This window comes from Sebastes umbrosus, chromosome 21, assembly GCF_015220745.1.
Source record: "Sebastes umbrosus isolate fSebUmb1 chromosome 21, fSebUmb1.pri, whole genome shotgun sequence".
Lineage (NCBI taxonomy): Eukaryota > Metazoa > Chordata > Actinopteri > Perciformes > Sebastidae > Sebastes > Sebastes umbrosus.
Window position 1 is genome coordinate 12,835,558 of NC_051289.1, and position 22,069 is coordinate 12,857,626.

The 22,069-nt window shown below is 41.8% G+C and overlaps 1 protein-coding gene across 6 annotated transcripts in view; it reads right to left on the bottom strand.

The window, feature by feature from the left end:
* The window catches only part of stau2 (staufen double-stranded RNA binding protein 2), a 100,535-nt gene that overhangs the window by 55,235 nt on the left and 23,231 nt on the right, over positions 1-22,069 (bottom strand). For 5 of the 6 annotated variants that reach the window (XM_037756721.1, XM_037756722.1, XM_037756724.1 and 2 more), the window contains exons 6-10: positions 19,135-19,294; positions 12,614-12,721; positions 5,567-5,854; positions 5,005-5,142; positions 230-358 (exon numbers count right to left, since the gene is read on the bottom strand). In XM_037756721.1, coding sequence (XP_037612649.1) covers positions 230-358; positions 5,005-5,142; positions 5,567-5,854; positions 12,614-12,721; positions 19,135-19,294 — 823 coding nt within the window. The remainder of the gene's footprint in view (positions 1-229; positions 359-5,004; positions 5,143-5,566; positions 5,855-12,613; positions 12,722-19,134; positions 19,295-22,069) is intronic. The other variant, XM_037756725.1, reaches the window with a different exon arrangement.

Here is a 22,069-nt window from a genome sequence, read left to right on the forward strand (position 1 = left end):
GTATCTCATTCAATCCCACTTCCAGACACCAAACTATCCCTTTAAGCTTCTTTTCCCTCAGTAGAGCACCGACAGCATATTGTACATACTGTACACGTTGTTTAAAACTTGTGAGAAACTATCTACACTTACTGTAATCAGGCAGTAAAATGAATGAACAGAGGGGGACACATGTATACAAACTGACTATCAAATATACAAGCTGGTGTGAGCGAGAGAAGTAAAGTACCTCGGTGGGGTTCTGAGGGACTGTGGAGGCCTTGTATCCCAGCTGCAGGAGCATCGCCTCGGCTGCGTTCCGCTTGGCCACCTTCTTGTTGGGTCCTGTTCCCGTGGCAACCTCGTTATTCACCTTCACCTGCACAGACACACACACAGGTACACGCACATGAGATAAAAACATCCAGAATGACAATGTTTTCAGATTCACAGTTGAATATGTGCAAATGCATCCTGTAATAATGAATCACTGAATGATACTAAATGTGCTTTTCTCATGACTTTCCTCTTCCTGTCACTGTTTCATTCACTTCCAGGCCAGAACACTTCGCTCCGCTCACACTGGGCCGAGTCAGCCGTGCCATTTTACAGCACACAAAAATGCTCCGAGTGAAGTGTTTGTTTTTCAGTGATCCCAAAACATTAAATCTGTCTATGCAGAATGTAAGCAGAGAAATTTCCAAGAGAATATCAGACGTCGTTATGTTATGCAAACAGACAATTACACTGTACAAATAACATTGTGGGAGCCAAAGCCTGTGAACAGCCAGGCCTCGGTGCACTTACTCAAAGTGGTCTGACATGCTCACTAAGTGCTCGTCTGAATGCATCAAGCAGGACGCGACATACAATGAAGAGGGAAAACCTCAATAAATTACCAAATTGCTAAAATAAACACAAAAGGTCTTTTATCAAATTCTAAAAAAGATGATCACCCGCTCATCTGACACAAGCTGGAGCCTTTTTCTGTAACTAGTGATGGGTTCAGAAAAAAAGATGCGAAAACAGAGACTCATTTGAGCCCTTACCAAAAAGGAAACAATGTGGAAATTTTAGAAGAGTGAGTGGACTGCACAAAAGGGAACACGCACACACTCGCAGGGCCTAATGTGTGTATCAAAGAGGCATGGAGAATAGGTTTGAGGCTGAATTACTGCCTGACGCTAAGAGAAGCTCTGTTCTTCTTATGAAAGAGAAGGATTACGGAAAAGTAGAGACAAAGAGCGAGAGTTTGACTGAGAGAGACGGACACAGAAAGACGAACAGGAAGAGCGAGACAAAGGGGGCCGCAGTTAAAATGTTGTGCATAAATTAAAAACGGACCACGCCAGCTTCGCTAGTTGTTTTTCTCTCGTACGCGAAACAGACTGCTGACTGGGGTTGTAGATACACACACAGACTGTAGAAACAACAATCAAAGAAAGAAACCAAAGTGACTGCCTAGCAGAGTAAACATTTGTACCGCAACTCAGTGTTTTCCCTTGGCATCTCTGCCGACAAAGACAACAGTTTATCCATAATCTTGAGATCCTGATTTACCAATTCGATAAAATTACTGCGAGTGCCTACATTTCCCTGAAGCAGTAACATTGTTCACAGTAAGCTGGGGAACAGTTCATTAAATGAATGAATGAATGAATGAATGAATTCATGAATGAAATCAAATTAAATAGAAAAACTAAATTACAAGTTCAAATTTCTTTTTGAATGATCATTAAAGTATGTAGGATTTTTTTTCAGGATTTTTTCTTAATTGTGTTACTTTGCATGTGAGTGCACTTAGCAGGGGTGGGAGGGGTGGGAGGGGGGGGGGCAATGGTACAGCATTGTGTTGCGATATTATGCGTGGCAATATGTGTCGATACACAGACGTCAAGTATCAATCTTTTATTATATAAACTATTAACGTCTTAACAATCAAACGCCCGCTGGCGGGCCCGGGCGCTTTTCTGTCTTTCAGAGGTTGTAGCGGGCTCAGTCTTAAAGCTATAGTGAAGATACTAGTATCATATGAAACTAGAAAACCAAAGGAATCGATACCAACCATGTCATGTTGTCGGGAAAAACGCTAAATAACACTCCAAAATTATGCAAAATTTTAGCGGGGAAAAACTGGCATTTGCAAATGGGTCCCTCGTCCACTGACCTCAACATACAGTATGTGAATTAAAACTTTAATAAACGGTATCGTATGAGATAAAAAGGTGTTAACTGCATAATTTGCAGTTAAAAAAAAAGGTAATAAATCGCATTATATCTTTCCGCAATACTCAGCATACCGCAAAATGTTTAGAATCGCAATGAGATGGTATTGTGAGTTCAGTATCGTGATAATATTGTATCGTGGGGTCTCTGGTCACTCCCACCCCTTGTACTTAGAGAGACTATGGAGCAATAAGGTGGCTTTCACTTGCGAGTCTGTAAACGGTATAGAGATAAAATAGAGACAGGCAATTAACCACATTTAACTACCTGGCAGGTGTTCAGAACTTGCAGACACAGCTGCTGTTTTCCTGTTATCTAGTAAAGATGTGGCTTCTTTTATACATGGCCTCAAATAGTTTAAGCAATTCTGAGTAGGGATACTTATGAGATTCCTTCTCCCTGCTCTGTTTACTGGATTAGTGATAAACAGCAAATCACCCATAACTTTGTTAAGGGCTAAAGGTTGTTGCTGCAGCAAGTCCATGAAATTTTATTCTGTTAATAAATAGCCTGCTGTCTGTCTCCTTACTACACACGCTACAATATCTCTCTGTAGAACAGAAGACAGCCTGTGTGCTTTCTTTATTAACAACATAGTATATATAACACAGTTGTCCGCTCAACTGAGGAAAACAAGGCTGTAAAAAAAAATAGATGGATGTTCTATCTATCCTGAGCTATGCATGCTATAAAAATAATGAACATCAAACTGAACATTTCAAGAGGGAACGGGGAGGATGAGAGACAGAGAGGGTGAGAGAGGAACAAGGAAATAGTAGAAAACAGGGGAGTGATGGGAAGTACCCGTGAGATCCAGTAGATTCCAATTCAATTATACATCATTACATGCAAAACGGTACCACAACTAGAAGTCACTTGTCAAGCTTTCATATGATGTGGTGCAAAGACAAGCAGGACACAACTGTACTACCAACTTTGGTGGCTTTACATACTGGAATAACACAAGTGGAAACAATTTAATTTTAAGATATGTGCTGCTTGGACTTTAAGTATTATTATTGCACTTTATCTCAACATTTCTTTTCATCCTTTAATGGAATTAATATTCAAATGACACCGAGGTCTCAGTGGCTGCTGTTAGATTTTTATGTTGAAACCAATGCTGAAACAAAATTCAGTCCAGAAATTAAATAGTTTTTTTCTCTCAGGACATCAGAAATGGAAGAAGGGTGAAAGGCTGACTAAACGCATGACAGAAATAGGAAACCAGATTGTAGTCCCAAGAGAGGGAACCAAGAAACTTGTGTTCTAGTGTAAAAAGGTTATATAATGCTGCTGCTGGCTGCCTTTGGCCCGACAGAGAGGGTTTATTCTTGTTCTGCCACTGGCCGCTGTGTTTCCCCTTTTGATAAATACAGTTAGTGTGTACCTGCCTCTTTGATTCAGGACCGTCCACAACAAGTTTACAGAGCATCTTCTCAAGCATTTTCCTCCTCCACCAACTCATAAACCCATCCTTTGATTCATCCATTAAAGCTTTTTTACACAGGAAACGCCGTCAGGCAGAACGGATACGCCTCTATTTGAATCGATCCAGCCATTATACTCGCAAAAACGTGACCTGAAGCATATTTTTCTTTCATGCTTCATTCTTCCATTTTACGCATTTAACTACAGTTTACTGCATATTGGGCTCTGAAACAATGGTGACCTACACTCAATACTGTGCCTGAATGCATCCTGTGTAGACAGAGACAGAGCACTGAAGCTGCTGTTGCTCTGCTGACGCTACACCTCCTGTGTAGATGCAGTGTTGGGAGTAAAATTCAGCAGGTGATAGTTAAGCTCTTGTTCTTCTTGTGCATACATATCCCCCATGCATTCACCCTTTTTCCTCTCATCCCCACTTAATTTAGACTGCCTTAATTCCTGCAGGGCAGAGGTCACTAATAGGCGGACCGTGGTGCGGACCCAGACCTAGACGGCGTCCTGTTCGGAGCTGGACTTATACCCAATAAATTATTGAGAATTATTCAAATTTGAGTGTTTCTATTTTAACCTGCACAGCTTTTCTAGCCTTTACGGCACTGGTATAGCGGCCCAGGGAACTCACAGACCAATTTCACGCTTTGTATATCATCCCATGTGATGCTACTCAGTCAAGGGGAGAGACGAGACAAGAGTCTGAGATATAAGTGAGTCAGAGAAAAGTAATTTCACATGGCATGCTCTAAAAGGAGAAAGGTAGACGGCAGAAACTGAGCTTTAAATCAAGATTGGACAGACTTACATGTTCATTCTTCCCACAGGTAGTTCAAAACCAGTATCTCTTATATGTTCAGAGACTGTGGCGTTTATTAAAAGTGGCAATGTGAAGCGCCACTACAAGACAAAGCACAAACCTTTTGAGCCAACATACCCACTCTAATCCAAACTGAGGAGACAAGAAATAAACGATTTTAGCCGCTATTTCGTTATTACACGGCTTTGTTGAATACACGATTCTGATTGGTCAATCATGGCGTTCTGCGGTCTGTTATTTCTTTATAGCAGACCGTTGCTATGTCTAACAGACCATAGCTATGGGCGCAGTCCTGATGTTGGACTCTGGCGGACCGATTTTGTGTCAAATTATTGATTTCTTAAGTAAGTAGCCATGTAATAAGCGGGATAATGTACAGCAAGTGGATCATTGTTGTGAAAGAAACTCCTTCAGGGCGATGAGAGACCCCGACGCGAAGCGGGACCCCGACCCGCTTCTTATAGCAGCATACACATAATAAGAAATGTGACAGACGTGAGAAAACAAAGAGAATATGAAACAAAACCCTCATTTACCTGCATGATGAACTCCCGACGTCGGGGCATCCCCCTTTCAGAGAGCAGCAGGTACTCTGGTTCCTTCTCCTTCTTGGCCTGCTGGATCTGGGCCAGACGGCTGATCGGGTTCATGCCCTGGCCATAGTCTGGTCCAGTCTGGGGGGAAAAGAGGAGACACACGACGATCAATTCCAGTCATCACATTCGTTATCATAATCATCTGCAGTCTACAGAGCTTAACCGATAGTTCAGTAGGTGGGTATTCTTATGTAATACACAACAGTATATGAGTGAACGGAAATTAGATCACACTCGTCTGCAATGGATAGATGCAAAAGATATAGAGACAAGTAGAGTAAGACAGGAAATTAGTAGGAAACTTTCACCCATTTTGCAGTCGTGTAATTGAAATAGTGACAACGAATAATTCTGCCACGCTAAAATGTTTTATGACTGACCAGTAGCTACACTTCAGTGTTGACTGTACCTTGCAAAAAAAAAAAAAAAAAACACAGATGCCTTGGGTGTATCAAAAAATTTTCAAACATTTTTTGAATTTGAATTCACAGGATGAACTCACAAGATAAAAATCACAGCGTGTCATGTGCGGCGAAGCCCCAGCTTCTCCCGGCCCAGCCCGGCCCAGCTGCAGTACCTTGAGGATGGTCTTGGTACGTTTCTTGTAGTGCGTCTTGGGTTTCTCCACAATGGGGATAAAGGGCAGCTTCTTCAGGTCCTGCAGGATGGACAGAGCGGCGCGCTTCTTGGACAGCTTCTTGCTATTGCCCTCGCCCTCGGAGGAGAACTCCCCGACGCTGACGCGGGTCAGGAAGCTTTTCATGTGCGGGGGGCCGCTCTCCTTCAACACCTGGATAGAGGAGAAACAGGTTGGACACGAGTATGTAAATGAAACTTCCAGATAAGTTTGTCTTATACTAAAATGTTCTATGGAAAAACGGATTAAAGTACAAAAGACAGAAAAAAAACGGAATGAATGTGGGTCTTTTTTGTCATGGATGATATGTGTGAGGGAGTGTGTGCAGCGCACTCTGCAAGCAGCTACACCAGGTGGTCCAAAACATCTGTTCTCGATGGTCACAGTGCTACCCACCCATATGAGCGCGTGTTACATATACAAAACACACACACACACACATATGAAGAGGAACGTGTTCCTAGATGACAGTCTCTAGTGATGAGGGCTCAGTTTCCTTCCTCTAGCCTCTGGTCACCTGGGAGACCTAAAACAAACACCGGCTGGCGTTAGGTCATGCTTCTGCAATCACATCTACTTCCTGTGAAGTCCGAGTGTGAGAGTGTATGTGTGTATGTGTGCGTGTAGCAGGTGGGGTTCTCCCCAACCTTATTTAGGAAAACACACTGGAGGAAGAATTAGGTTTCACACACTTACAGAGTCCGGCGGTACATGTTCGGCTAATGTGGACGCCTTTTTCGTTTCACAGCTCGCTGACTTTCTCCCTCGCTCTCCCTCTAGCTGTAGCTGCTGTGTGTAAATGTTTCTTTGGATTTTCTCAAAAAAACCCTCTCCTCCCCTCTTTCCTGCTCTCCTTTATTTGAGCTCAATTTGTGGTGCAGACAACACAAATCGTAGCAATTAGATGCAATCTAGAAACAGTTAATTTGAACCCAGCGGCCGATAAAACAGATTAGACTGATAAGCGGAACCTCGAGCATTCCTCGGATACTTCACACATCAACACAGACTAATACCAGACCTTGAGGAGAACAAAGGATAATGTGTGCGTACTCCTTCCTTCTCTACTATATAACCATACCCACAGAAACTTGTGCTTTGTTCCATTAACAAACTAAAATGACAACGCAAGTCTGGTGCATGAAAACCAAACAGAGAAAGGTAAGACACTGATAAAGCTGGATAAAAATACAAAACTATGCCCATAACATAGACAAGTATATTACTGCAGAAACTTATAGTGTACATTAAGTGAAATTTAATTTTAACTTTATTAAATACAGGCTAAAAAAGGAGGTTCCATTTAGGTTTCCTCATCCTAACTAACTGCAGGACATCGGTGTCAACAGGGCTGACACTGGCCCCGTGTTTGCTGTCAATGTACCCGTTAGCCTGTCAACATTCCTGCACACTGACTTTCACTATACTGTATGTAAGGATGTGTGCTGTAGGGCAGCCTTGGAGCACTAGCTGTCCAAGCTAACAGCCAAACTCACTCCCACCACCCAGGGGATCTGCTCTGGTCTTGCTCATCACCAGAAAAAGGAAATGTAACATGGCAGCTTCTTGTACGTTACAACATTCAATGGGACTGGATGAATCCGAGTTCTCAGCTTTTTTTTTTTCCCATGGTGTTGATGATGACAGTGCACATCTCTGGCCCTGGTCGGATGAGATTATGTCACTTGGAGAAAAATAGCTATTAATATAATGTAGATATAATTGGTGTTTGGTTGTGGACCAGCAGGGCGGGAGGCTCGGATGCTGGTGTAGTGAATGATGGGATGTGCAGGACTCTTCAGCTGTCCTCAATTCTGTAGCTGTACTCAATCAATCTCTGTCTCCTTGTCCATCACAGGCTCTTCTGAACATGTGTATCTATTCAGCTTATGTGGTTGGCTAAGACGATGTGACAGCAACCTTCCTGTTTTGATACCAGCCAGGAACCTCTGTTACATGTCAGTGATTTTTTGTCAGATAACCAGCGGAGACTCCAGGAAGTTACTGGTCCCGGCTTAGAAATAGTCTGGCAAATAACTCCCTGTGAAACGGCAATTTGTTGATTTAACACGCTGGTTTTTATGCAGATTTAACAAACGAGATATAACACGTTAATAAGTGACCTTTAAAGGTACTGGCAGGTGAAATTTGTTACCTTTGGACAGAGAGAGGCTAGCTGTTGCCCCCCGTTTTTGTGCTAAGCTAAGCTAAGCCAACCGGCTGCTGGCTCCAGCTACATATTTACCGTACAGACGTGAGTGTTGCATCGACATCCTCCTCTAACTCTCTGTAAGAAAGCAAATAAGCTAATATTTCCAAAGTGACAAACTGTCCCTTTAAACAAATGTATAGCCTAAAATGGAAGGAGTCTCTGTCTGTCTGTATGTCCTTCAATTTTCTTGACAACTGTTCAACCAATCGACTTCACACTTGGCGGGTGTATTGCTCAGGACCCAAGGAAGTGCAGTGTCGAGTGTGAAGCTGTTTGGATGAGCGGTTCTCGAGAAATCTGCAAGAACAGGAGCAACAGCAATATTGGAGGCAAAGCAATTGGCCTGTTCCGAACAGGCGCGCTTTGAACAGGCACTGGACTAGTTTTATAAATTGGCAATGGGAATATTTTGTTAATATTAAAGAAACCAATGACACCCTTATATTCAGTGATCTATTGTAACATCATCTGCTCAAACATTTGTGGCTTTTTTATTTAGAAAAAATGGTAATTTTCTTGCAAGACCTTGCAAGTATACGGCAGAAAAAGGGATGGACAAGTGTTGCACTGATGAGACTCCCCTGTGCTGTTTAAAGTGGAAACATGCAGTTACTAACAGGAAGCAAAAAAAAAACAATCAAATGAGTCCTGTATATGTATATGGTACCGTCAAACAGAGAGCATGAGACAAAGTGTGTATCTGTGCACACATGTCACACACTCTTGGCCCGGGATGGCGGCAGACGAGCTGCAGTCAGTCTCCTGGCAGACGACACGGGATCTGCGCCACACCGATGGGATTTCAGCACTTCCATTCATTTACGCGCACGCCCACACACACACATACATGCAAACAAACACACAAACACACCCGTCTAGCACCTAATCACAAGGATCAGGTTGTACACAGGAAACACTTGGTAATTCAATGTTGATTTTTTTTCTCTCTCTTCTTGTCGCTTCATCTCTTCTTTTCTCTAACATGGGAGGCCTTCTCTTCGGCTTCTCATGGAGACATTAATACCCTGAGCAGTCTGTGGATCCGTGCATGCGAGACCTCAGGTACTCTGGAAGAGGAGGCTATGGGAGCAGGGTAGGACAATGGCGGGGACTGGTAGAGGGAAGAAAGGCTCTTTTGTGACGAGCGGTGGATGGACAAGCCCCGAGGGAAGCTGCGTCTTGTAAGATGGGTGGTTCTTGGCCCGGACCCTCTTCTCTTGTGTCCTCCTTGGAAAGGGAGCCTCCGATCCAACACACAAGCTGTGATTTATAGATTGGTTCCTCTTTGATGCTGACATCTGTTTGATATTGCCTGACGGGGGGATTAAATGAGCCAACTGGCTCTCAGGGTGGCGGCGACCCTCATCGTTGCGGAGGGGAAGGGAAAGCAGACACTCGCTATAGCGGTGACTCACGGGTAATTTCATGCCCCGGCGAGGGCAGGGATGAGATGATGTGAAAACATGGCTGCAATGAAAGGCGTTCACATGAGAGATGACCGTTACGGTTTTGTGTAGGATGCACGAATGTGTAACGTGTGCGTGTTTGACTGGGGGTGTACCATTTCTTCTCAGCGCATCAAAGACGACACGGTAAAAGGGGATGCGACATGGCAGGGTACGAGAGGAGGCCAAACTTTGTCTAATGAGTTATAATGTAATGGACCCAATGGGCAAAAAAAAAAAAAGACCCATAGAGACGTGTGTAATTCACACTTGGTCTCCAGCCACGGCGTATGCATGCAACGCGCTGATTGAGGATGAAAGTGAATCTGCTGGAGAGCCATCAGGGGGGATGAGGTGGGGGGAGAAAGGTATGTTATGCCAGGAAGAGGGAGAGGATAATTGCCTCGGAGCTGCCTGGCCTTCGGACAGTTTAGTTTGACATGGCACAGGAAAACAAATGTGGCGTGACTGATGTGCAGAAATGGGGAACAAAACTAATCAACTAACGGTTTATTGAAATGAAACGACAACACGGTCTCTCTCTACTTTAAATCATGCAGAGAAAAGGCTGAACAAAACCTAAACGCTGTCGACACTGCACATAAATCACAACTTAAAATAATAGGCAAATAGCTGTTGACGGCGATATGGATGGATGGTAAAAATGAAGACAAAGGAAGTTACTGATTTACTGCTCATCAGACAGCGGTAATGAACAGTCTCCAGACCGACAGAGAGCAGAGCAGAGACCGTACGGAGGAATGTGGCTGTGGTCTGCTTTTAAAAACCGCCGCTGTCAGCTTCCAATTTTGGAGGGACTGAAAATGAAAGCGGCATTAATTGCTGACAGTGACAAAGACATGACAGATAATGAATCACATCAATCCAGATTTAGACCGGCTGAAATTATTAATAGTAGATCCAGGAAGGACAGCCGTGTCATGCTCTGATGAGCAAATGCGTTTTCGAACAAAGATGGGGGTGGGTGGTGGGGGGAGTGTAAAAGGGAGGATTGGACAGCTTTCAAGATAATTCTTCCAATGTTGTGTAAACTCTTAATAGCACGCAAAGTCAACAGTGTGAGAACGAGTCTCCCTCCCTTCCTTCCATCCCTGTCTCTCCGTTTCCTCTCACCCTCGCCTCGACAGGCAGCCACCCTCTGTGTGATTTTTGGGAGTGATGGTAAGGAGAGGTGGAAGGCAGGGATTCTGCGGAGGAAGGGAGGGGGAACGCAGAGTAAACTGAGCCTCCCTTGTTTTTGGCACCTTGCAGAGTGCAGTAGAAGAAGAGAGGGCCGATCAGGGAGTGAATATTGGATGAGTCAGCTGAGATACGGGGGAAAGCCAAAGAGAACAGACCTGGAGGTCATGTGAGGACGCGCTACACTTCTTCGCGGATTTAGAAAAGTTGGGGATAGTGGCTCTGCTGGTTAGGAAAGCAGCGGAAAAGCAGCTTTATCAAGGTCACTAACCCTCCGCTGCAAAAACCTCTGACACAGCTGTGAATTACAATATGTTCTGGCTGAACAAGCAAGCCGATGCAGCGGTGGCTTAAGATTCATTTCCTCTAATGGTCACTACATGCTGGGTGTTAAACCGGCTGAGAATGTACTGACGTGAAAGAAGGAAAATCCCGCAAAGCACTAGAATTTCCTGCAGCTGTTCACCTCCACCGAATTAATGACTGCCTTTGCTAAAGATTTAAGAAATCTATACACTTATTTAAAGTAAACGGCTGTCATTTATTGATCACAGATGCTGTCAAGATTTGGCTCAGCAGATGACTGATTGATTGAGATTGATTAGGCTTACCGTTCCTGTCAGAGAAATGTCAGAGTAACACAGCTCAGTCACAGTCAGCTGCAGGTGTGTGACAAATAACTCAAGAGTACGAGCAGCACTGCTGGTCAACTACTGAATTTCAGTTAGTTCAGTCTGAAAATCTCCAGCTGGAAACACTTTTATGTAATGCATTGAAATTGAGGCTTGATATTGAGCAGCTGGACTCGTATTTTAATGTCAATAGCTCTGTATTGATTGCCTTAATGACTCCCATCAGAAGTCTCTCTCTGTCTACCTCTCAAGAACATCCTGTGGTTAGAAACCACAATGTATCATGCAGCTAGAACATGTCTACATAATAGGAACATAGAAGTACGATCTTTTTATTTAATTTGGACTGATTAGATTCAATCATGCTGTAATTCTCTAAACTGTGCAGGACCTAAAGGCAGACAGTAAACAGAGCAAGTATAATGTTAGACAATAAAGGCATTTTGGTAGATTCGAGGGGGTGTCAGACAGAAAAAGGTAATGTTACAGATGTTTTTTTAATATAATTGCAGGGTTCATACTCAACTTATTTAATATCCTAATACCTTCACACCTTTCCTGGGTTCATCATTACACACTTATATTGGTTATGATGTGCATGCGAGCACTGTTCAAGCCCACAAAGTGGAACTTTGTATTCCAGTCCAAACCCAGAGGTTCACATGTCATGTTGAATTACAGACATCTGTGCAAAAAATAATGCACTAGATATTATTAAAGCCATAAAAAAAACTGTGTCTTAGGTGTGAATATTAAACACAGCCGTGATATAACTTTTGGTAACCTTATAATAAAAGTCTGTTTTTGTTGAAATTGTGTCAGAGACCTTGCTTCACAAAGAAAGATTTATTAGTGGGCTCATGTGCATATAAATGTTTTATCAAACTTTTGCAGCCAGAAAAAATAAGTGTTCATTTAAAGAGGAACTTTGGATGTTAAATACAGATTTAGAAAAAGTGTCCGATAAATATACGCCCGTCTGATTTTGTACACGAGGCTGACTACTAAATGAATCAATCTTACAGTACCGAATGACCGACATTGAACAGCACCTTATCAGCTGAGTCACCTCCAAAGACAATGGGATGTCACTAGAACTCATACTGATGTCGCAAATCAGTCCAGACACACTTTGAACTTGATACCAGAAGAATTTCCAGAAGGCGGTGAGCCATCTAAAACTTCCCAAGCACATATGTTGTTTACTCTTTTCAAGATTAGAAGCCTCACTGACGGGAAAATTAGGCAAAACTTGGTTTCCTTATCAATAAGGTTTAATATTATCAGTGTGACTCCTACATTTTTGAATGAGTTGTTTAGTTTTTGTAATACTTACTGTACATCATGACTACTCATACATTCTGCGTGAGCTTATCCTTATAATGATAGCACCACATGGCGATATTAGTCATGTTTTTCTCACCTCAAAGTTGACAGATAAGTTCCTCTTCAGGGCGATTTCGTAGACCAGGCTGATCTCTGATTTGCTGGCATCGGTGCCATCCTCACTCTCCGTTTTTTCCTCTGGACTCTGGAAAAGAAGGACACATATCGGAGGTCAAAAAAGTAAAGGCAGACATACTGATTGTTACTGCTCAAATTAGTGCCGCTTTTAGATCATAGGTTTCCAAATGGGCTGTTGTTCTGCAACACTAGTTTAAGTAATGCATTATCTATTATTCATGAACTGTTTAGTATATACAGAACCTTCAGAAAAAATCCATGTGGAAAGCTTTTTCACTTGTTGACTGGTAGATAAACCCTTTTGTTAGGTTCATCTGGCTCATATAACTAGCATCACTGGTGTGGTGAACTCACAAGAAAAGCCAAAGCTGGAAACCTTATGGTCTTCCAGTAAATTAGAGCAAGACTGAAAAAGGAAATGTGTATTAGATTACAAATAAAAGTGGACATTGTTCAACCTACTAAGTGCCAGGTAACATTATGTCTTTGGGAAAAGCCACATTAACGATGTAACTCATTTGATACGGCGTGTCTATTGGGCTAAAACACACAGAGGTGCATGATGTTCTCCCAATAACCAAGAGTGCTACAGATATGAAACCATTCAGGCGTAGTGAACACAAAGTGCTTGAGGCCTGCTATTATGTTCCTTCAAATATTTTATTAGTAAGTTGGAACAATACTGACATTTTTTTTCGTGCAATTAACTCGCACGTCGATATATATTTTCAAATAGATGTTTTTTTCAGGAGTACTTTCAAACAGAATGTGAATATTATGTGGCGAAAAAGCAGCGTAATTTCTTTTCTCAGTGAGGTAAATTTTTCGGAGCTTTCGGACCACGAATAAAGGCATCAACCCGTCACGTTGTGTGGAACGGACATATTCAATATGTACATTATAGTGTACAACAACACAGAGGCTCCGTGGTCCGAACCAAGACAGCAAACTTTCTTCCTTTCAACCTTGACAAAGGCAGCGCAGACCAGATCCACTCCACTTCCGTTCTTATCCTTCACAATAAAAGCCCTAGACATATACACTGCGTAACTGTTTACCAGAGGCAAATTCACTCACTAAAATGAAACTAAATCAGCTTACATTAATATACAAAAATGTACCTCAGAAAGACTGCCAGACGCTGCTCTGGGTTCTGGTATTGGTTCTCGCCTGCTCAAATCTATTCAAACCTTTTATTGAAAAGCGGTCGCAAATTTGCATCACTGCCGGTATGAATAGTTTTGATGCAAAATATTCGCAGTCGAGTATTTTGCATTTTCGTGTCGTTTATTCGCCATGAGGTTTTTCATAATAAATGGAAAGTAAATGTATTTTCTTGCCTTCTCTGCTTTTATGTACCAAGAAATACCAAACTGTGACCCCAAAACTGGCACAAACCAAACCAAGAATTACACTCAACGCATACAGGGTGGATGTCGGCCAAGCTGCTGCAACGAGAAGCCTGTCTGGCTACGATCCTTATCTGATACGGGATTGAGAACTCAGAGGACCACCATTCATGTCCTGGAATACTGTCTGTACAGGAAGGTCTCTTAAAGGGGTGGTCCGTTAAATATGAGAATTGTTGTATATTAACTCTCTGTTATAGATAGTTAAATTATTATTTGTGAACATCAAGAACGGTCTCTCCCTGTAAGAAGAAACTACAGAACAAAGGCTCAAATTTTGTGTTTTCATCAGAAACATGGAGCTGATCCACCGGAAATGAATCAGGAAAACACAGTTAAGATCTGTGGGAAAGCACCAGATTTCGGTGGGATAACCGCACATTTTTTTTGATCCAGACAGGTCCAACGTTGCAAAACTTGCTCCACAAAATTTGCTGTTCATGAATCTATGAAGTAATTCTGGACATAATATCAGATGACTCCAGTTTGAGCCTTCAGTCAGTTTTCTGAAATATGGATCAGACAGACTAAATCTATAAGAATGATGGTTGTATTCACGCCTGAATAGAAGTCTTGCTATTGGTCCCTTCTGCTAGTAAAGAAATGTAGTTCACACTATAGAGATCATATCATCAGCCATACAACAAGGGGCTTTTTGGTGCCAATTGTCTATGGGAATGCAGAGTGCTGTCTCGATCTTTATCTTCTCATGTCCAGCTCTTTGTCTGATTACGTCTGAATGGCTGCGGTCTTTCCCTTTGGGCTTCTTCCCTTCTCCCGCCTCATTGTGTGACCCGATACGACGCATGATTCATACTGTGGGATCTCTTGGATTTCATAGGAAACGCTCACGTGGTGCGATGCACCTACCGCACCGGGTGAAGGACCTCACATTGGCGAGAGGCGTGTGTATGTGTGTTTTTTTTGTGTGCGTGTGTGCGCTGAGGCATAAATGTTCTTAAAGATGTTTGGATACCATTTTTTTCCTTCCTTTTACTGATTCAGATACCCAAACTTCCATATCGGCCAATACCGACTACCAATCTGATACCAGTGCGTTAAAAACAACAATATATAATGTGACTATTTTTTAAACAGCTGTATACTTCTAACCCTGTATGGACGTGATATGATTGCTATCATTGTTGTATGGCCTGGCTCAGGTTAAACCTTTTGTAAAACATGAACAAATACATATAGAGAATGAATGTCGTAGAACTAGGGATGCCCTGATTGATTGGCCACCGATCATTATCGGCCGATATTCAGTAAAAATATGCGATGGGGGATCGGCATGAATGGTTTCTAGTCTAGTAGTGTTTTCACAGAAATATAAAATAGATATAAAAGAGGGAATTATGACCTGTTTAACTTCCTAACACTAGCTCTAAGCAGCTTATAATACATAATTAAAACTACTAATGCCAAGATTTTTTTTAATCAAAACAATAATTTAAATAAAAATACAATAATTTATTTCCTTAACATTTGAATTGTGTGTGTTTATGCAAATAACCACTATAGCCTTGTATACCAGCTGCTATAACAAAACAAAATCGGTATCGGTATCGGCCGATATGGATCATCGACGATGGGCAATCGTATCGGCGGCAAAAAACGTGATCGGGGCAGCAACTTTCTTTTATTATATAGTTTGACAGTCAGTCATACCTGAAAAAGGACTTAAATAAATAAATCTAGGAATACATTACACCTATAATAAATTGTTAAAGTGCAGCTACAATTTAGTGAAATAATGATACAGTAATAGTATAAAACAGTTGTGCAATAGTGTCAAATATTGCCAAATTACTGACATTTTGCTTATGTTACACTCTACGTTAGCACCTGCTTGATGGGTACTGCACATGGGCAACTCTCAACAGAGATGAGAAAGAGGCAAAATGGCTTGTTAGCTACTTCCGTCATCAATTTCGGGCGTATTGATAGTGTTTTTCCGGAGCTGATGATGAAAGTAGCTAACGAGTGGGCCATCTCACTTCTGCATCATCTCTGTTTAGAGTTGCATATGCGCAGTACCAATCGGGCAGGATGTACGGATTGGGTAGTGAGTGACACGTGTGGTTGTTGTTCCTGTGTAGCGTACTTTAAATGAGCTGATAAATTATATGATAATGTGATACCGGACCGGTGCATGGACTCACGTACTGTCTTCGCAGATACCCGATCCAGCATTTATTTTAGGCTGTATCGGAGGCATTTACGATACTGGTATCGGTATCGGAACAACTCTACATGTTGAGCCTCTAATGTATGCATGTGGACATGAGAGAAACCTGAGAGTGATTCAATCCAAAGGGCCTCGTCCATTCTTCCTCCATGGACTGTTTTCATTAATATTCCTATATGTATTCATGGTATTCATGGTATTCATGGTATTCATGGTTACGTATCCCTCTGCCACTGTTTCAAGCATTCTTAATGTATGTGATTAACAGTGTGAATCCCCCTCTCAAGGCTGCATTAACAAGCCGCCGGGTCTAAGCACCTGCATCTGTCTGTGGGCGTGCATTAGTGAGCAAACCGGAATGACCAAGCAGATCAGAGACCTTCCTGTGACAGAGACAAATAGCGGGCTAAATCTGACTTCTACTTATAGATCTACTGGACAGACAGTCCTGGGGGAAAAAGTATAAACACGTGAAGATACAGTGAGTTCTTCACTTGTTCTGAGACATTAACTCTCTGACACGCTGAAGGAGCTGTTTGAATGAACAGTGACTGTGGGCGAACAGAATGCTTCACATTCACATCTATGCTCATGGGCTATTGATTTCGTAATAGGGCAAAAGGACTCCAGATCAAAGGACGGGAAGACGGGGCTCCCAATGGACAGGACGACTTAAAGTCATAAAAGGTTACAATCTCACAGATCTAAATGCGTCTTCCTTCACACCAACCATGTAACCTTTTTCCTAGAAACTAATGATGCAGATTTCCCCTCATAAACACCCAGTCAAACCAGTGACTGTGAGGTCAACAACATGTTTTTTTCAAGACAGGATGCACACTTGTTTAGCAGCATACATCATAATTTTGATATCATTATCAGTATCTAAACCAACTGGCAGGGATTTACGAGTAAAGTCAAGTTTCATTATATGATCTTTATTGCCTGAAGCCCTGCAAAGTTGGAGGCTCTTTTGTGTTTCCTAGGGTTACATATTGTTGCTCTACCTGCGTATAAAACACAACACAATTACAGCGTCATTGATATTTACCTGTGGTCTTCCTCAAAATAAAGGTTTGACAGCCCATGGTTAAAAAGAACACTTTCAGCCCGAGGGCGTCCACACATTTACACATGCGAGAGCGCACACACTCGCGCGGAGACAGGATGACAGACGTGTACTGTAGACACAATGTGCCTCAATTTGTAAAGCAAGACTCAGAAGCAGCGGCAAACAAAGAGCACATTTATGGAGGCCGACGCCACAAGACAGCGAGTCAGGCGAGTGAGAGGAGCCAAAGCGTTTTGAATAACCGTCAGCGATGCCAGGCGGTGAGGATATGGGGTAATTTGATTTCCGGTGGGAGATGATAACAACAGTTAACAGCTATGCCTGAGGGGAATCTCTGGAAAGGTACAGTGACATTGGGAGAAGGCAGAAAGAAAACGGACAAAATAAAAAAAGAAAATACGCTCTTGCCAGGTGCAAAGTAAACTATGGGGGACTGCCAGGCTTAAATTATACATTAGAGTAATTAGAGCTGATGCGGATTTTGATTCAATCTGATGAAAGGTGGTTACGCATTCATCTTAGTATCTGCAAAAAACACTGCGTAACACTCTAATAGAGCCTCTGCGGGGACACCACCAACAGATCAGCAGCGCAAATCCTTTCGACTTTTCATTAAGGCAAGAGTTTTTAAAGTGGGAGGGGGTCGAGCAGAGAGGCAGTCATCTGCGGTGAAAGCTGTCACAAGGTGACAAATGTGCTGACGGGATGAGGTTGCAATGATTGGAGGACAAGCTAATTGGAGAGTGGAGTAATCTTTTATAAGAGAAAATAATCATTTAAAGTAATTTTCAACGACAAATGTCCCGGTTACAGCCTCTCAAATGTGAGGCAGAATTGAATCAGGAAACTCATTCAAGCTGTAAACAGACAGGATGTAAATGCAAGATGCACAAAGTCAATTGTTTTTAGTCCTTGAACTGTTAGGAGTCAAGTAATAATGACTGATAATTGTAATGACATTATTATTTTAGCAGAAGTTGCTTAGAAATGTGATGTCTATTTAACACGCAATACTGTTGAGTACGAGTGAAGACGCTACCACTCAGAACTAATACATAATAATACATATGTAAGTGCCATACGTGACATGAGTGGCTACTTGTAGAGTGAGGATGAAGGGTCTAAAGGGAGCGAACATTGAATATGGAAATCACTCACCCTTAAAGGTGCTATTGAACACTGATAATATTCAACATTCATTTTTTTTAGTAAAAGCCATACTTTTATTCGGCACCTTTCTAAAAGCTCAGTAGGAATGAATGGGTTAAGTCGCACAGATGGGCTAGCAGCAAAATTGGAGAGCATTAAGAAAAATATAGAATAACGCAGCCTTTTATTAAGCAGGTCCAACAGTCACTAAGAATAATAAATTATGATTTATATATAATTTATTGTCATTGCATAGTATTAATACAATGAAAAGATTATTGCAGCTGCTAGTGCAAATAGAGCACCACACAGTAATAACACAATATTTATTTTGCTTATCAAATTCATGAGAAAGACATAAAAGTGCTTTGCAGTTGTGCCAAAAACGGACAATACAAGGAAGACGTGAACGATTATGGTTGTGTCCAGACAAGTGAGAACTAGAAGGTCTTTCATTAGACTAATACGGTCAGTCAGGCAGAAGTCCATTTAGCTTTTATAGTAATGGAACCAAGCTAAAGATGGCGGCAAGGATTCCCAGAGGGGAAGTCAACAAGCGCTTGTTAAACAACTACTGTATGCACTGCTAATGTAAGAGCCGTTCTGTTTCTAAGTGCTTGTGTGTGTGTGTGTGTGTGTGTGTGTGTGTGTGTGTTTACCTGTGGTGGCCGTTCGGGGATGGGTTCATTGCGCAGGGCTTGCAGGGCCTTCATGGCAGCGTTGTGTCTGGCCGCCTGGCGGGTGCGTCCGTCGCCGATAAACTCATGACTCCCCACAGACAGCTGCACATAGAAGATCTTAGGAACAGGATAATGGTACCTGGAATGAACAAAAACAACAGAAAGGAACCTTTATTATAAATAAAAAATATATATCTAAAGATATATATCTAAAAATATATGAAAAACAAGTGAAGGGAGTGGATCAGACATTACGAGCCAAGTTATCAATTCACACCGTTTACACCGTTCCCAAATTAAAGGCCCACCACTTCATCAGGGTCAATTACTACACAATAGCCTGTTGGCCAACCACTTGACTGATGCCTTGCTATTGAATCTCAGCTTAGGGATGGCAAACAAAGCACAGGGACATATATATCCTCTCCTCTTTCTTCTGGCCCCGAACATAGATTTTCCTCTCTTTCTTTGGGCCCTGACAGAGCGGGACTGAGCTGTCACCGAGCAGATTTAGAGGTCTGCGAGTCCGCGTGTGTGATACCCCCTCCTGGGTCGGGGGGGAGAAGGGCTGAGAATGTCTGCCGGGTCGAGGACAAGGGATGAGAAATAGTGGGAAAGCTAACAAGAGAGGAAAGGCATCCAAACTTTTTAATATCCGTCTCCCTGTCCTCTTTCTTCTCTGCCAGTATACACTTATATTCACAAGGACATACAGCCCGCCATATGTGGTAGACACAAATGGATAGCAGCAGATGAGATTTATGATCTTGACTAGAGTCTGGTGCCAAATGTCTTCAATATTTTCATGTTTGGTCAAAGCACTGAGCTTTTAATGGAGAAAATCAGCAGTTAGTAAATGTTTATGAAATGCAGCAATCCGTTTTCTTCGTGTATATACATATCTGTTAATTTTTCAGCTGTACCAAAACATCCTACTTGGCACCGCAGCAGCCGTGAGATGTGAGATTTAATACTTGATTGGAATTTGGGGAACCCAAGAAGCTCGAAAACCCAAGAGGACAGGAAAACCTGTGTGCACTGGAAACTTTGGCAGTTTTTTTTTTTTTTTTTCTTCACAACTGCACACGTGCACATCATTAAATAATGAGATCTCAAGTCGTAGCGCCATGTTCCTCAGCAGCCCAGCGAGCGCTTTTTGATTTGAAACACTCCCTTGTATATTAGCTAATGTTTTTAATGACTGAGATCAAATGTTAGAAATCATTAATTCTCTTGCATCGCTTAAAGTAAAGATGAAATGGAAAAATGCATTTTTAACTGTATTAGATCACCTCCCCAGTCATATTATGCACCTATTTAACAATATAGGCAAAAACAATTACAAAAAAAATAATGTCTTTGTATTTTTATATCAAAATCAAATCATCTTTTCTTCCTTTAAAACAAAATATGACATGTTTACGTAAGCTAGTACCAACCATTTTAACCAATAATATCATGACATCCATCAATAAATCTGCAACTTTCAGCAACATAGGAGGTGTTGAGGCTCCGTATCGCGCTACAATCTAAGCCCACCCACATTTTAGAGGTCCAATCAAATGCAAAGAATTTGATTTAAATCCCTCTTGTAACTATACACCGATCAAATATTCCATTTCAGTGAGAAATACTGTAGGTCACAGTACATAAACTAATATGACAATACTAGCATGCTGAGGTTTAGCAGGTATAATGTTAACCAGGTTTACTATCTTAGTTTAGCGTGTTAGCATGCTAATATTAGCTAATTAGCACTCAACTCAAAGTACAGCTGAGGCTGATGGGAATGTCATTAGGTTTACAGGTTTTTGGTCACTGGACAAAATAAAATTTGACCTGATGATGGCACTATATATGAAAAGTCGGGGTTTCACCAATGTTATTACAATTACTCCAGAAAAGGACGTAAATGTATATTCCACATTTCATTGGCAATCCATCCAATAGTTGTCAAATGTGAACCTCACGGTGGAGCTAGAGGAAAAGAGTATTTTAAGTAAGTATTGGTATTCATTCACTCAGAACCATGAATATCTGTGCAAAATTGGATAATGTTAAGATATTTCACTGGATAAGTGACTTGCTGATGGCATTATATAGGGCTGCCCAGTCTTAGTTGATTAGTAAGCACTAGTACTAAGATTTCTTTAGTTGTTTTTTAAGCTTTTTTCATGCTGAGTGTCTTATTTCTAATAAACTCATCTCTGGTAAACACAAGATTTAAAGTGGTGCTTTAGTGTGATTCATTGTGGAGAAACTCAGTTTTACAGATCTGTCAATTAAATCAACTAATCGATTAGTCAACAACATCGTATGAGTGTTAGTCGACTAAGCATTTCTTTTCGTCGAGGACAGCCCTAGAGTTACATGAAAAATCCGGGGATCACCAGTCATTAGGAATCCTGGGGGCGCCATGGATAATTGCACTAAATATGGCAATATATCCAATAGTTGTCAAGACATTTCCCTGTAAAAAGTAAAATGTCAACCTAATGTTTGACCTCGTGTTCCCAGATTTCTGCAGAACTGTCGTCACAACTGATGACTATTGCAAAAACTATGAAAAAGTGACCCAAGTTGTAATAAACTGGAAATGTCCTTGAACTTGAAGCATTCTTGGCATTTTTTTTTTAAACCAAAATCCCGGATATACGGCCTCTTTACTAACAGTAAGTCTTACGAGATAAGTCCTAATAACAACACATCTGTCATTTCTCTGAATACCCCCCCGCCCCCACTTCTTCCCTCTCTCCTCATGTCTTTCCTCATTCTCCTGCTCAGCAGGCCTAACAATGAGTCAGCGGTTTTACTCCCAGAATTCCAGCAGGTCTTTCTCCAGCCCACAGCCCTCCTCTCATCCGTTCGCTCTCAGCTCCTCCTGGCCACGGGAGCCTTCCCTGGGCGGGGGCCT